Source organism: Schistocerca nitens, chromosome 5, assembly GCF_023898315.1.
Source record: "Schistocerca nitens isolate TAMUIC-IGC-003100 chromosome 5, iqSchNite1.1, whole genome shotgun sequence".
Classification (NCBI taxonomy): Eukaryota; Metazoa; Arthropoda; class Insecta; order Orthoptera; family Acrididae; genus Schistocerca; species Schistocerca nitens.
Window position 1 is genome coordinate 259176070 of NC_064618.1, and position 16749 is coordinate 259192818.

The 16749-nt window shown below is 40.9% G+C and overlaps 2 protein-coding genes across 8 annotated transcripts in view; one reads left to right on the forward strand and one right to left on the reverse strand.

Moving 5' to 3' along the window:
* LOC126259376 (KICSTOR complex protein kaptin-like) overlaps positions 1-15488 on the reverse strand; it is a 132065-nt gene extending 116577 nt beyond the window's left edge. The window contains exon 1 of the mRNA XM_049956125.1: positions 15121-15488. Within this exon, the coding sequence (XP_049812082.1) occupies positions 15121-15322 (202 nt within the window). The 5' untranslated portion in view covers positions 15323-15488. The remainder of the gene's footprint in view (positions 1-15120) is intronic.
* Positions 15067-16749, forward strand: part of LOC126259375 (DNA polymerase iota) — a 49891-nt gene continuing 48208 nt past the window's right edge. For 2 of the 7 annotated variants that reach the window (XM_049956120.1, XM_049956119.1), the window contains exon 1: positions 15501-15858. Coding sequence is in view for 2 of the 7 variants with exons in the window: in XM_049956117.1 (XP_049812074.1) it covers positions 16128-16175 (48 nt within the window). In the remaining 5 variants the exon portion in view is untranslated. The other 5 variants (XM_049956121.1, XM_049956122.1, XM_049956123.1 and 2 more) reach the window with 4 other exon arrangements.

A 16749-nucleotide genomic window follows, 5' to 3' on the forward strand; every position in this document is an offset into this window, starting at 1 on the left:
GCTAGCCTTAAATAGACTGGGGTCAGTGGCAGACTCTGGTGGTGACACACACACACAAAGACAAGTCTGAGGCACCCTCTATGGACTATATAGCACTGCCGCAGCCTTTTGAAAGTATGCACACATGTGACTGCATATATAGTACACTGATTAGCCAAAATATTATGACCACCTGCTTAATAGCTTGTTTGTCCATCTTTAGAACAAAATACATCACCGGTTTTGTGATTAGGGATCCAAAAGTTTGTTGGTAGGTTTGTGGAGGTATGTGGCATTGGATGTCTTTGCATAGATCATATAATTCACGTAAATAACGGGCCGCTGATTTGCATATGTGGTGACGGCGCCCGATAGTGATCCATATAATTTCCATAGGATTTATATCAGGTGAATCTGGTCACCAAAACCTCAACATGAGTTCATTACAATGCTCCTCAACCCAATGTAGCATGGTTCTAGTTCCACGACATGGACAATTACATGGCTGAAAGACGACATCGCCATAGGGGAAGACATCATGCATGAAGGGATGCACATGGTTCGCAGCTGTCACCATGTCTTCAATTACTACCACAGGATCCATGCAAGCACAGGAGAATGTCTCCCATTGCATAATACTGCTCCCATGAGCCTGCATCTGCGAGGCGTTGCACCTTTCTAGCCGCCGTTCATCTCAATGACAGTGCTTATGGAGAGGAACATCACCTAGTGTAGTAAAAATGTCACTCACTCGAAGTGCCAACAAGTTTCCATTGATCGAAAGTTGAATCCCGATGGTCCCATGCCTATTGCAATCCTAACTGATGGTGTCATTGGGTCAACATGTGAACACGTAGGGGTGGTCTACTCCAGAGTTCTATGTTCAACAGTGAACGATAAAGATGTGCTCCAAAACACTTTTGCGTGCTCCAGCATTTTGCTCTATCAGCAGAGATGTCACAGATCCTCATCTATCGTACTTCACAGAGCAGACAAGCCTCTGAACCCCAAGTTCTATGAAGAGTTGTGAACGTCCAGCCATTTAGTGCCTAGTGGTAGTTTCACAGTCCTCCTACCTCTTTCAGTAGATGCTGATTACAGTAGTAAATGAACATTTGACCAGGTTCGCCGTTTTTGAGATGCTCGTCCACAGGCTCTGTGTAATAATAATCTGCCCTTTGTCAAAGTCCCTCATCTCAAAGGATGTCCCCATTTGCAGCCTGTATCTTCACTATGGTGATCCCCATCCATCTCTGCTCTGTTTACATACTTTTGCTACCACGTCACCAGGCGGCATCCAGTTTCGTGGTGGGCAGTGGTTATAATGTTTTGGATTATCAGTACATGTGTTATGAAATAAAATAGTTTCATTTTGTCTTGGCTTTTTTACATGGTACAGTCCTTTGAAAAATGTATGTTTTGTAAATAAGCCTTCAAACAGTAGAGAACTAAACAAATATAACTAATAAACCAAAAGTTCTGGAGACCTGGCAAATGTTTTGCTTTAAAGCTGCCTCTTTATATGTTCAAATTTAGTTCGTTCACACACACACACACACACACACACACACACACACACACACACACCTACCTCTATAGGCTTCCTTTTAACTTACAAACTTAAGAAGAAAATACAAAAATTTTAATTTTTATCTACTTAATTGTTTTGCTAATTTGGAAAGTCACAGAATGGCAATTTCCTTGTTGTATTACCAGATACAACTGCTCCAGCCATTTGTATTACGTCAATATTTATTACTAAACATTTTTTTTTTTTAAATTGCATTTCTACAAATTATTTTCTAGGAAAGCTCTCTCACAAAATTTTTTATTAGATTCAGCGTCAGTGAGGAAATACAGTAGTGAAAGGGTGAGGTGTGTGGACTATGAAAAATGACACAAAAATGTGGTGTTTAAGAAAACTGAAACACTTCATAATTGCTGGAAATTTGTCAGCGGTATTGCAGAAATATCTTGGTCCTAAAGTAACTGTGTTACCATCAAACCCATTGTGCAGGAATTGCTATACTCACTATGACAAGAAATTTAATGATAGCCCACAGCAACAATCACCATCAAGAGAATGTGAAACTGAAGAAGACAATGTAGATGTTTATATTCCTGGGTGTGAAGTTGTTGATGTACTGAAAGTTAGCATTTACATCTACATCTACATTTATACTCCGCAAGCCACCCAACGGTGTGAGGCGGAGGGCACTTTACGTGTCACTGTCATTACCTCCCTTTTCTGTTCCAGTCGCATATGGTTCGCAGGAAGAACGACTGTCGGAAAGCCTCTGTGCGCGCTCGAATCTCTCTAATTTTACATTCGTGATCTCCTCGGGAGGTATAAGTAGGGGGAAGCAATATATTCGATACCTCATCCAGAAATGCACCCTCTCGAAACCTGGCGAGCAAGCTACACCGCGATGCAGAGCGCCTCTCCTGCAGAGTCTGCCACTTGAGTTTGCTCAACATCTCTGTAACGCTATCATGGTTACCAAATAACCCTGTGACGAAACGCGCCACTCTTCTTTGGATCTTCTCTATCTCCTCCGTCAACCCGATCTGGTACGGATCCCACACTGATGAGCAATACTCAAGTATAGGTCGAATGAGTGTTTTGTAAGCCACCTGCTTTGCTGATGGACTACATTTTCTAAGGACTCTCCCAATGAATCTCAACCTGGTACCCGCCTTACCAACAATTAATTTTATGTGATCATTCCACTTCAAATTGTTCCGTACGCATACTCCCAGATATTTTACAGAAGTAACTGCTACCAGTGTTTGTTCCGCTATCATATAATCATACAATAAAGGATCCTTCTTTCTATGTATTCGCAATACATTACATTTGTCTGTGTTAAGAGTCAGTTGCCACTCCCTGCACCAAGTGCCTATCTGCTGCAGATCTTCCTGCATTTCGCTAGAATTTTCTAACTCTGCAACTTCTCTGTATACTACAGCATCATCCGTGAAAAGCCGCATGCAACTTCCGACACTATCTACTAGGTCATTTGTATATATTGAGAAAAGCAATGGTCCCATAACACTCCCCTGTGGCACACCAGAGGTTACTTTAACGTCTGTAGATGTCTCTCCATTCACAACAACATGCTGTGTTCTGTTTTCTAAAAAATCTTCAATCCAGCCACACAGCTGGTCTGATATTCCGTAGTCTCTTACTTTGTTTATCAGGCAACAGTGCGGAACTGAATCGAATGCCTTCCGGAAGCCAAGGAAAATAGCATCTACATGGGAGCCTGTATCTAATATTTTCTGGGTCTCATGAACAAATAAAGCGAGTTGGGTCTCACATGATCGCTGTTTCCGGAATCCATGTTGACTCCTACAGAGTAGATTCTGGGTTTCCAAAAACGACATGATACGCGAGCAAAAAACTTGTTCTAAAATTCTACAACAGATTGACGTCAGAGATATAGGTCTATAGTTTTGCGCATCTGCTCGACGACCCTTCTTGAAGACTGGGACTACCTGTGCTTTTTTCCAATCATTTGGAACCTTCCGTTTCTCTAGAGACTTGCGGTACACGGCTGTTAGAAGGGGGGCAAGTTCTTTCGCGTATTCTGTGTAGAATCGAATTGGTATCCCGCCAGGTCCAGTGGACTTTCCTCTGTTGAGTGATCCCAGTTGCTTTTCTGTTGCTTGGACACTTATTTCAATGTCCGCCATTTTTTCGTCTGTACGAGGATTTAGAGAAGGAACTGCAGCGCGGTCTTCCTCTGTGAAATAGCTTTGGAAAAAGGTGTTTAGTATTTCAGCTTTACGCGGGTCATCCTCTGTTTCAATGCCATCATCATCCCGGAGTGTCTGGATATGCTGTTTCGAGCCACTTACTGATTTAACGTAAGACCAGAACTTCATAGGATTTCCTGTCAAGTTGGTACATATAATTTTACTTTCGAATTCACTGAACGCTTCACGTATAGCCCTCCTTACGCTAACTTTGACATCCTTTAGCTTCTGTTTGTCTGAGAGGTTTTGGCTGCGTTTAAACTTGGAGTGAAGCTCTCTTTGCTTTCGCAGTAGTTTCCTAACTTTGTTGTTGAACCACGGTGGGTTTGTCCCGTCCCTCACAGTTTTACTCGGCACGTACCTGTCTAAAACGCATTTTACGATTGCCTTGAACTTTTTCCATAAACACTCAATATTGTCAGTGTCGGAACAGAAATTTTCATTTTGATCTGTTAGGTAGTCTGAAATCTGCCTTCTATTACTCTTGCTAAACAGATAAACCTTCCTCCCTTTTTTTATATTCCTATTAACTTCCATATTCAGGGATGCTGCAACGGCCTTATGATCACTGATTCCCTGTTCTGCACTTACAGAGTCGATAAGTTCGGGTCTGTTTGTTATCAGTAGGTCCAAGATGTTATCTCCACGAGTCGGTTCTCTGTTTAATTGCTCCAGGTAATTTTCGGATAGTGCACTCAGTATAATGTCACTCAATGCTCTGTCCCTACCACCCGTCCTAAACATCTGAGTGTCCCAGTCTATATCTGGTACATTGATATCTCCACCTAAGACTATAACACGCTGAGAAAATTTATGTGAAATGTATTCCAAATTTTCTCTCAGTTGTTCTGCCACTAATGCTGCTGAGACGGGAGGTCGGTAAAAGGAGCCAATTATTAACCTAGCTCGGTTGTTGAATGTAACCTCCACCCATAATAATTCACAGGAACTATCCACTTCTACTTTACTACAGGATAAACTACTACTAACAGCAACAAACATGCCACCACCAGTTGCATGCAATCTATCCTTTCTAAACACCGTTGGTGCCTTTGTAAAAATTTCGGCAGAATTTATCTCTGGCTTCAGCCACCTTTCTGTACCTATAACGATTTCAGCTTCGGTGCTTTCTATCAGCGCTTGAAGTTCCGGTAGTTAACCAATGGAGCTTCGACAGTTTACAATTACAATACCGATTGCTGCTTTGGTCTCCGCATGTCCTGACTTTGCCCCACACCCTTTGAGGCTGTTGCCCTTTCTGTACTCGCCAGAGGCCATCTAACCTAAAAAACCGCCCAGTCCACGCCACACAACCCCTGCTACCCGTGTACCGCTTGCTGCGTGTAGTGGACTCCTGACCTATCCAGCGGAACCTGAAACCCCACCACCCTATGGTGCAAGTTGAGGAATCTGCAGCCCACACGGTCGCAGAACCGTCTCAGCCTCTGTTTCAGACCCTCCACTCGGCTCTGTACCAAAGGTGCGCAGTCAGTCCTGTCGACGATGCTGCAGATGGTGAGCTCTGCTTTCATCCCGCTAGAGAGACTGGCAGTCTTCACCAAATCAGATAGCTGCCGGAAGCCAGAGAGGATTTCCTCCGATCCATAGCGACACACATCATTGGTGCCGACATGAGCGACCACCTGCAGATGGGTGCACCCAGTACCCTTCATGGCATCCGGAAGGACCCTTTCCACATCTGGAATGACTCCCCCCCCCCCCCCCCCCCCCGTATGCACATGGAGTGCACATTGGTTTTCTTCCCCTCTTTTGCTGCCATATCCATAAGGGGCCCCATTACGCGCCTGACGTTGGAGCTCCCAACTACCAGTAAGCTCACCCTTTGCGACCGCCCGGATCTTGCAGACTGAGGGGCAACCTCTGGAACAGGACAAGCAGCAATGTCCGGCTGAAGATCTGTTGTAGCCCCTAATACATACCCCCATAAATGCCTAGGCATGATAAGAAGCACATGAAGGAAACAGTGTGTACAAAGAAAACACTCAATAGGAGTGCTAAGGCTCCAACAGATGTCCAGAGCCAAGATGGGCTATAGTGACGATCTGGCCGCTGGACCTGGCTCCAGCCACTGGACCCTCCTCCGGCAGGTTTCTCATCAGCAACCCAGTGCTCTACAGGTCTCAACCCTCCGCTTGTATGTCCTACACTCATAGGAGGGCTCATCTAGCAGCTCCTACAGCAGGTTAAATAGCTGGGTAACTACATCTATATGACTATCTTGCAATTCACACTCAAGTAAGTGCTTGCAGAGGTTTATGAAACACATTCAGATTATTTATCAACTGTTCCAGTCTCAGTTTGCACATGAACACTTACACATTTCTATGCAAACTCTAATTTTGCTTATTTTATCAATATGATCATTCCTCTCTGCCAGATCTGGAGGTGTAGTGACAAAGTGCGTGCCTGGAAACCAAGAGGTTGGGGGATCGAATCCCAGCTGGACAATGGAAATTTCCAATCTCTTTCATCTGGCTTTCACTTCTCAGCAACATGCGGAATAGTCAGGAATGATACTTGGTCTGGATGCCATGTTAAACTGAAGGTTCCCTTTCCTTGTGTGGATAACTAGGACAGATTAGACACATGCAAGTGAATGAAGTGGTGTCCAATTGAAAGATTGGCACCTAACTCTTGAGCCACATGAAATTCTTATTACAATTATTTTTTTTTCCCTGTGTAGGTGTGAGTCAACAATATATTTTGGCATTTAGAGGAGGAAAATGGTGATTGCAATGAAGAGTCTAGGTATCACTACAGCAAAAACACCTTTGTTTTAATGGTTCCCCTCCTGCTCCCTATCTTATATTATCTGAGATATTCTCTACACTATTTTGTGTCAATACAAAATTAGCTGCCCTTCTTTGAGCTTTTTCAATGTTCTTCATCAGTCCTATATGGTAAGGTTCCGATACCATGCAGCAGTACTCCAGAAGATGAGCCGGCCGGGTGGCCGAGCGGTTCTAGGCGCTACAGTCTGGAACCACACGACTGCTACGGTCGCAGGTTCGAATCCTGCCTCGGGCATGGATGTGTGTGATGTCCTTAGGTTAGTTAGGTTTAAGTAGTTCTAAGTTCTGGGGGACTGATGACCTCAGCAGTTAAGTCCCAGAAGCATAATGCAGGCAATCTCTTTAGTAGATTTATTGTATCTTCTAAGTGTTCTGTCAATAAAATACAGTCTTTGATCCACCTTCCTCACAACAGTTTAAATGTGATTGTTCCAGTTTAAGTTTTTCGTAAATGTAATCACTACATATTCAGCTGACTTGGAAATCTTTATTTCTGCGAGTCTTTTCAGGCAACCAAAATTTACCAAATCTTTTTTGTACTCGTATAGACCTCACACTATTTATTGTTTAGGCTCAATTGCCACTTTTTGCACCATACAGATATCCTGTATAAATCATTTTATGGTATCTTTTCATCTGAAGATTTTACTAGATTGTAAATTTCACATATAACTTTGGTTTCTGCAGATGATGTCCTGTTAATTACAACAAACTGACAATTCTGACACGAAACCACCCAGTAGCACAATTTCGATGATACTCCATGGACAAGCAATTTGGTCAGGAGCCATTTAAGAGGAAATCTGTCAAAAAGCCTATTAAAGATCTAGATATATGGAATCAACTGGAGAGCCCATGTAATTAATACTCATTACTTTGTATAAATAAAGAGCCAATTATGTTTCACTAGTACATCATTTTCTGAACCTGTACTGGTTGTGTGTCAATAGATCATTTACTCTTAGATATTTAATAATGTTGGAACACAGTATGTGTTCCATAATCCAACTGCTAATTGATGTCAGTGATATAAGTTTACAATGTAGAGGATTATATTTCCTTTCTTATGTCTGGTCTGAGAAGAGCAACTTTCCAGTCTTTAGGTAAAGATGTTTTTTAAGCACAATGAGTGGGATCTAAAAGGTTTACAATCTGGGCTGGACGACATACTTTTATCAAGTGACTTACACTGCTTTACTACACTGAGGGTATCTACTTCTAAATTACTCTTGTTGGCAGCTATTCTTGATTTGAATTATGGAATATTTGTTATCTTCTTTGGTGAAGGAACACTGCAAAACTGTGTTTAGTAACTCTGTTTTATTGGTAACATTACTGTTGCTCAGTTAACATACTGATTGTCTCACTACTGGTATGCTTTTCATATGACCACAATCTCTTAAATGGATTTTTTTGTCACATTTTCAGACAGAGTTTCATGATGGAAACAATTAAAAGCAACCACACTGGAGTCTGCAGTAAGTACCAAACATCTGTAGAACTCTCATATCCTGGAGATTTAACCTTCTTTCAAATCTGGCATGCTTTACTCATCACTTCTGCAGCAGTGTCCTGACCTGTTCTGTTCTGTTTACTGTTCCATCTCTTATTAATTTACTTTGCATAAAATCAACTGCCATCATGCCTATTTATCTGATTTTAAACCACATCTAACAAAGGAAAATCCAGGATGGAATGTAGCAATATTATGAGGAGGAAAGTTGCTACTAACCATATAGCGGAATGCTGAGTCACAGATAGGCACAACAAAAAGTGTTTCACACTTAAACCTTTCGGCCAATGGCCTTTGTCAACAATAGACACACATACACGCACACACAAACTCACGCAAACACACACAACTGTAGTCTCAGGCAACTGAAACCACATTGCGAGCAGCAGCACCAGTGCATGATGGGAGTGGCAACTGGGTGGGGGTAAGGAGGAGGCTGTAGCAGGGAGGGGGACAGATAGTACGGAGGGGATGGAGGACAGTGAAATGCTGCAGGTTAGGTGGGGGGGGGGGTAGTGGAGAGGTGGGGAAGAGGGGGGGGGAGGGGGGAGGTAGCGGAAATAAATAAATAAATAAATAAATAAAAAGACTGGGTGTGGTGGTGGAATGACGACTGCATAGTGCTGGAATGGGAGCAGGGAAAGGGGCCGGATTGGTGAGGGCAGCAATTAACGAAGGTTGAGGCCAGGAGGGTTACAGGAATGTAGGATGTATTGCAGGGAAAGTTCCCACCTGTGCAATTCAGAAGAGCTGGTGTTGGTAGGAAGGATCCATATGGCACAGACTGTGAATCAGCCATTGAAATGAAGAATATTGTGTTTGGCAGCGTGGTCAGCAACAGGGTGGGCCACTTGTTTCTTGGTCACAGTTTGTCAGTGGCCATTCATGCGGACAGACAGCTTGCTGGTTGTCATGTCTACATGGAATGCAGCACAGTGGTTGCAGCTTAGCTAGGAGACAACATGACTGGTTTCATAGGTAGCCCTGCATTTGATGGGATAGGTGGTGTTAGTGACTGCATTGGAGTAGGTGGTGGTGGGAGGATGTATGGGACAGGTGGTTTCAGTTGCATGAGACTGCAGTTGTGTGTGAGGTGCTTTAAGTGTGAAACACTTTTTATTGTAACAAAACTTCCTGGCAGATTAAAACTGTGTGCCCGACCGAGACTCGAACTCGGGACCTTTGCCTTTCGCGGGCAAGTGCTCTACCAACTGAGCTACCGAAGCACGACTCATGCCCGGTACTCACAGCTTTACTTCTGCCAGTACCTCGTCTCCTACCTTCCAAACTTTACAGAAGCTCGCAGGAGAGCTTCTGTAAAGTTTGGAAGGTAGGAGACGAGGTACTGGCAGAAGTAAAGCTGTGAGTACCGGGCGTGAGTCGTGCTTCGGTAGCTCAGTTGGTAGAGCACTTGCCCGCGAAAGGCAAAGGTCCCGAGTTCGAGTCTCGGTCGGGCACACAGTTTTAATCTGCCAGGAAGTTTCATATCAGTGCACACTCCGCTGCAGAGTGAAAATCTCATTCTGGAAACTTTTTATTGTGCCTATTTGTGACCCAGCATCTCTGTTATATGGTGAGTAGCAACTTTCCCTCTCATAATATTTGTTTAAACCACATCTACATTATGTGTCCTCAGAGTCTTTTGCTGACATGTCTACCTTAATTTGGAAGAACTGGAGCTCTCTCTTAGGAAGGTATCAAGCCAATTTTTATTTGCTTTTTTAAATTGACGTATTTTTGCATTTATTTTTGTTGTATTTTGTGTGTGGTATTCAGTCTCGGTATACTGACCTTGTGGTCAGACAATGATGGAAGGATGGTTGGGGCTTCAGTTCCACCAATAACGAAGCACACAACTGTTCCTTTTCCATGTGAGAGCAGTATTTTCCATTGCCTGCAGCATGTAAGACATCACACATTCATGTATTACAGCCTGTTGTGGCACCTCACAGAAAGAAGTAAAGCCTTGACCTTTCAACTTTACTTAGTTGACAAGACAACTTCCCGATTCATGAAACAAAACTATTTTCATCCTCTTCTTCAAACTTCGGAAGTATCATATGTGCCCAAATAGTTATACTAGTGTTGGCCTCAAAAGCTGTGTTGGATAGATCATGGAGCAGATAGTCAACAGCCATCTCGTATAGATCATAGACTACAGATAACTCCTTAGTAACTCTTATATCACCGTCTTTAATAATGTGGACATCCAGGAAGCACATATATGACAGGATTCCTCCTGCAGTAATCAACTGATAAGAACTTTTTTGACATTGTGAAGACCTTTGATGGTACATCAAGATATAATATTCTTAGTCACTTATGCAAAACAGATTGGAGTCCTTCAGATTAGTGTTTTGAGGGTCCTGTCATGTCATTTGTGGACAACTTCTCTGTCTTTGGTGACTCTTCTATCCTTGTTACAATGAACCCATCAGTTGCAGCTTCTAATTAGGAAGCTGGAGGAATGAGTGGGGTGTAAAAAAGATTTTAATTTTTTGACTTATGTGTGCTCTTTTTAATATTCATGCTTAATTTTTAACTTCACTGAACTAAGGATGAGAGGTGCTGTTCATAATATAAGGGAAATGGTGAGATATCTGGATCTCATAGTTGATTTTACATTTATCTAATTGTCACATACTAAAAACTTGAAAGCATGGCCCTTAAAAGCAGTAAATACTTTTAAAATGCATAGGTTATAGTTCACAGGGGCAGACCAAACCTATGTGCTCCAGTTTTACAAAGCCTTCATGCAGTCTCAGTTTGGTAATGGGTGCATGGTGTATGCATCTACATGGCCTTCTATTTTAGAATAGTGGACTTATTTCTAGATTTTCAGGCTTTTGACATCACTCCTCACAAGCAACTCTGATCAATTTGCGTGCCTATAGATATCATCTCAGTTGTGCAATTGATTTGTGATTTCTTGTCAAAAAGATCACAGTCTGTAGTAACTAAGAGAAAGTCATAGAGTCAAGCACAAGTGATACCTGGCATTCCCATAGGAAGATTTATGGGTTCTCTGCTGTTCCTAATTGATATGAACTGTTTAGGAGACAATCTAGCAATCCTCTTAGATTTTTTGCAGATGATATAGTCATTTACGTCTTATAAAGTCATCAGACAATCAAAACCAATTGCAAAATGATTTAGACATAATATCTGTATGGTGCAAAAAGTGATAATTGACTCTAAATAACAAAAAAAAGTGAAGTTATTCACAAGAGTACTACAGGAATCTACTAGATTTCGATGATATGATGAAATACACAAATTTAAAGGATGTGAATTCAACTAAATACTTAGGGATTAAAATTATGAATAACTTAAATTGGAGGGATACATACATAATGCTGTGGAGAGAGTAACCAAAGACTGTGATTTAATGGCAGAATACTTAAATGATACAATAGGTATAATAATGACACTGCCTACACTATGTTTACCCGTCCTTTTCTGGAATACTGCTGCACAATGTGAGATCTGCATTAGAGTGAGAGTGTCATTGCTATGATGCATGAGTTAGGGTGGCAATAATTAAAACAAATAATTTTTTGTTGCAGATGGAACTTCTCATGGAATTTCAATCACTAACTTTCTCCTCCGAATACAAAAATATTTTGTTGGTGTCCATTTACGAAGGAAGAAATAATCATCATAATAAATAAGAGGAATCAGAGCTTGCACAGAAAGATTTAAGTGAACGTTTTTCCCCATGCACTGTTTGAGAGTGGAACAGTAAGCCGCATCCATTCTGGCCACACTGTGCAAAATCCAGACAAGAGGTTCAGTGCAGTACGGAGTGGCCAGTATGGACCTTGTAGAATAATCTTGGGTATGGCTGATAAAACTGCTTTGTACAACAATGAACCAGTTCCATGCAGTGTCAGTACATCCAAGGAAATGATTCATTCAAGCAAGGCTGTTTATGGACAGCATCTCTAATTTTTCATTGTTACTGAAGCACATACATGCACACTGGAGTGCAGTTACAACACTCTGCTCCATTCTCTGTGATTGTGCACTACTCAGCACTGTTCTGCGCTGCTCTGCGCCATGAGTTTCTGCATGGCATGTCTGGTGTGGATGCGGGTGTAGAGAAATAGCTTGAAGGTGGTTCAATGAACCTTCTGCCAGAAACTTGACTGTGAATCTTAGACGTAGATGCAGTGCAACACCATGGAACAGTCTAGTTACTAAAAAATTTAGGACAAGCTCTATGTCAAGCATCTGTGCTGATGCTGGTGAGCCACCACTTAACAGGAGGTGACTCCTCTTGGTGAGAGAAGCCTATAAAACAACATCCACGCCTGAGACGTTTGCAAATCATGCAACTGCCTCACCACCAATGGAATGACATTTCAGAAATTGAATGTGAGCTATAACGCCCAAGGGCTCATTTCAAAGTTTTATACCAAGAGTGGAGCAGTTGTCCATCTTGGATTCTGAGGAGGTCCAGAATTATGTTGGATTTAAACTTCAAGAATGAATGTGCCTCTGATTTAACTTTGTAAGTCCTTGCTTTATAAAACTTTCAACCAACATCACAATTTTAACACAGTATACACAGATGGTTCAAAACAAGGGACCTTCCTTGACTGATCACTCGGTTTTCCTGACCGTGTCCTCAAGATTTGGCTTTCCAATCAGTAGTCTGTATTTAGTGCAAAACTTTGTACAATCCTAAAGGCACAGGAGTAGATGAAGCATTATCAAAGAAAACAGGTTCTCAGCTGCTCTGATTCTTTGCTGCCTTACAAGCGCTGCAGCAAATATACTCAGAAGAAAAAATACAGGAGAAACTGGTTCCATTTTACAACAGCAGGGGAATGATGTCATGAGGTGCAAAGGCCTGTGGCAGTCAGGGGAAATGAGTAAACGAATCAAGCAAGCAAGAAGGCCAACAGAAAACCAACTGACACAAAGTCCCATTCCCTTGCATGCTGTCGCCACACAGTAGTCAGAAAAATATGCAACTGAGGGGGGAGGGAAAGCTGCCACTGAGGAGCAATAAATGTGATCAGTGAAGCCAAACATAGGGCTGTAGCATACCTCATGCTAGTCACTCCAATGGAATGGTCACCCTTACTTGCCTCTCAACATACAGTCCATTAACTCATTAATTAATTCTCCCATGGAAGAACACCCACACCTTAAATTTGTTATTGTTGTTGCAATAGGTGTAAATGACTTATTGTGCAAAGAATCCATTAGATAAACTCTCCTAACTATAATTTTGCTGCGTCTTTTTTTCAGTGTCAGCAACATTTGTAGCTATTTTTTGGATGTTGAATAACTCATGGAAGATATATATTCAAAAGTTTGCCCAGAACTTCAGTTTTTGGAGAGAGGGAAAAAAAAAAAATAGGCTGGTTAGGGAGACAGACATGTTCCACTGCACCTCAAGTAGTCTCTTAATCATTGTTACTGAACTGAAAACATCAACAATATTTAAGTGACAGACTTTTCTGCTTCATTCACACATTTCTTGCTTGAATGCTGTAAGGCACCCTCTTATCTGTTGAGTGAATTTCCAAATGAGTAACTTTCTTCATCATTAGCCTACATCCTCAAAATCCCAAAATAAAATACATGCTGACTGTAGGCATTTTGAATCATTCCTCACATCATTGAGTTTAGAGATATTTTTAAGATTCTTCATCTGAAATGTTCATAACGCCCTGACAGGGATTTTCAGACTTACCAGATGTCGTTGGCACTTGCAAGTCTAAAAGCTTGTCTGATACCTCCATGTTCATTGCCGGATAGAGGGGAATGATGTTGAGGGATACCCTGATCTTTCCAGCAAATTATTTCTGTACAAAACTTTTACTGCTTACACATGTTATTGATCTACCATAAGTAGAATAATGTTTCGTCATGAAATTATAGTGAAGAAAGAAACAAATTGGTAATGCAAGGCACTAATGCCACATCATTATGAATGCATGTGTGTGTGATAAATCAGAAGAGTAGTAACTGAGGATCCAGTGTATTTTATTCTAGATGAAATCACTGACAGACAGAACTGGTATGTATTAAATATTTTAGTAGAACCTCTGAATGGAGAACAAGTGAAACCTATGTGTTTGTTAACTTTCATTTTTAAGAAAACAGACAATGATACCATGTTGCGAAGTTTCAACAATGTATTTTTTTTGTTGTGGCCTGATTGAATAAAATGTGATCGTGTGTGGTTAGTGCATACAGATTAAGACTGTTAAATCTTACCTGCACTTTTCAGTCTCAAGTCTATGTTCTTTAAATTAAAACACACAATCTACATCCTGCACACTATTCATCCCATTTGTGAATCATTAAAATACATTACTCATGTGTCAAGCATTAAAACAGGTTTCTCATATGTCAATTAATTTGTATCTTGCAGTGAGAAATTACAGATATAAGCTCCTACCACAATATAAGAGTGCACACAAAGCACAGTTTTTTCTTTCAGTTGACAAAGCTAAAAGGGGTCAAGTGCAAACTGGGCACTGATGAAATAAAACAAAATGTTTAGCAATCTCTACCTTATTTAAAAATCATCGGGATATACTATTACACATACTACGGTAAACACATTATGAAGAAAACATCTGTAGAATGGGGCTGCAGAACATGATGACAGAACAACAGTGTTACGTTTCCAAAACGACACACTCACAAACTAAACTCCGCGCCCTCGTGAAGTCACACACTACAACGGCCTTACGTCACGGGTCAAAGCTGACAGGTGGAATCAGATGCTTCCGTTGACCCGGCAATAACAATTCTAAGAATTAAAAGGCTTTACAAGTTCCAAGGCAAAATAAAACAGTATATCCCTTAAATGGTTACAGCATGATGATTCAGAACTTTGTTAGCAATGCTGAAAATTTTATTCCAAAGATACATAAAAACAGGAGAGCGTATACTGTTAAGACGAACGCAGAGTTAGATGCAAAATGTTATAAATGAGATCCTCTGTGGAACTGAAGTATGGAAGACGTTATACTTGTGAATAAAAAGGCGGCATTTGGAGAAGTGTGAAACTAAAAACACAAATACACTTACTTGGTATGTAAGTGAATACAACTTCTCTTACAGCAGGTATTAGAGCACCGTCAGAGCACATGTACTCAAACGAAAATATTTTTCTTCGGAGTGAAGCTGCCAATATTTTGTTATTGCCATTGCACATACACAATTTAGAAAGAGAATATATGTTTCCCTGCGAAGGGAGTAGAAAGTAATGAGCATCGATAATATTATCCATTACGGTGTCATCGAAGCACAGTTTCCCCACTCGATTTATTCAACGCGTAAACAACTGGGGTTCCACCGCGCATATGTAAACAAACAAGACACTGTACACTGTACAGGTAAACAAAATAATGAAACTCGTGAAGTAGTGAAGTACTCATTGGACACGGGGTCAGAGATGAATGGTTTGTCGCCTAGCTGTTAGACGGGCGGTTATCAGCTATTTTCATTTTCTTCAGATATACGTTGACTGTAATTTAAAGTAAAAACTGTATACGTTAAGTTCTAAAACCCATAGATTATTTGAGTCATATAAACCAATCTCACTTCATCTATTTTTCCGTTGACAAGGAACTATGGTAGCCACCACGTAATTGTTTTTCATCCAAGGGAACGTAAGGAGTGCGTTGAAGTTTGGTTAAAACTGTGTTTTAATTGAAAGTGAACTGTACGTTATTACAACATTGCTTTGCTAAAGTTGTGATACAAGTGAAAGACAAATGATGCCATACTAAGTGGTGTGAGTTGTCACGGCTATTTTATTAGTTGGTAAGTTCAGGAATCGGTACTGACAAACAAATCCCATGCAGTAGGCCTATTGAAAGACCACTATGGAAATTAGTGTAACTAGAACGTATCGGCAATAAAACTAATTTGCCTAATATTGTAAACCACGTGTAAATGCTGATAACTGTTTAACACTGAGAGTTTACTGAGTAATATTCACTTTTTTTTTTTTAATTTACGACATGTAAGGAGAGCCGTGTAAAAATACCGCTTGGAACAATACTGACGTTCGAATCTAGGTAGAATCTAAAATGTCGTTTTACCATAGAATTCAGTTTGAGTCGGTGCTTATTAAAATGGTGTCACCTTTGCGATCTGAACTGACCAGTGACGTGTATGTTTATAGTTTACTTTTGTAACTGAATTGACGTCACGAAAAATTATATATACGTAGGCTTCTTTGCAAAACTGTTGCAATTTTTATAGAACCCTGTACTTTTTCTTGTCGTAGTTAACACCTACTTCGTGGACATTTATTCTTCTGCTGCTGTGTCCGTTCCACATTATCGCCTCACAAGTTATAGTAATGAAATGCGTTTCCAACACAGTGGTTGGCAGAAAATCACGAATTTTGGGGCAAATTGAGGATGAGATTATTTAATCAAATTGTGGTGCTCGATATGAAATCAGGGCGACCTGACAGGCAACAAACAAGCTCTGTGCTAGGATATAGATAGTGATTTCCTTTTGTGTTGTGCCACAGAACAGCAAACAATTACTTTATGATGTGGAAAAGACATTAGTGAACTATGTAGTCCTTTTTTTATACGTTGATGTAACCGTGCAGGTCAATTAAGGGCAGTTACATGTACTAGTAAATACCTGTAGTATCATTTAGTGTTTTCACAATGGCAACATAGAAACTGCTAGGTA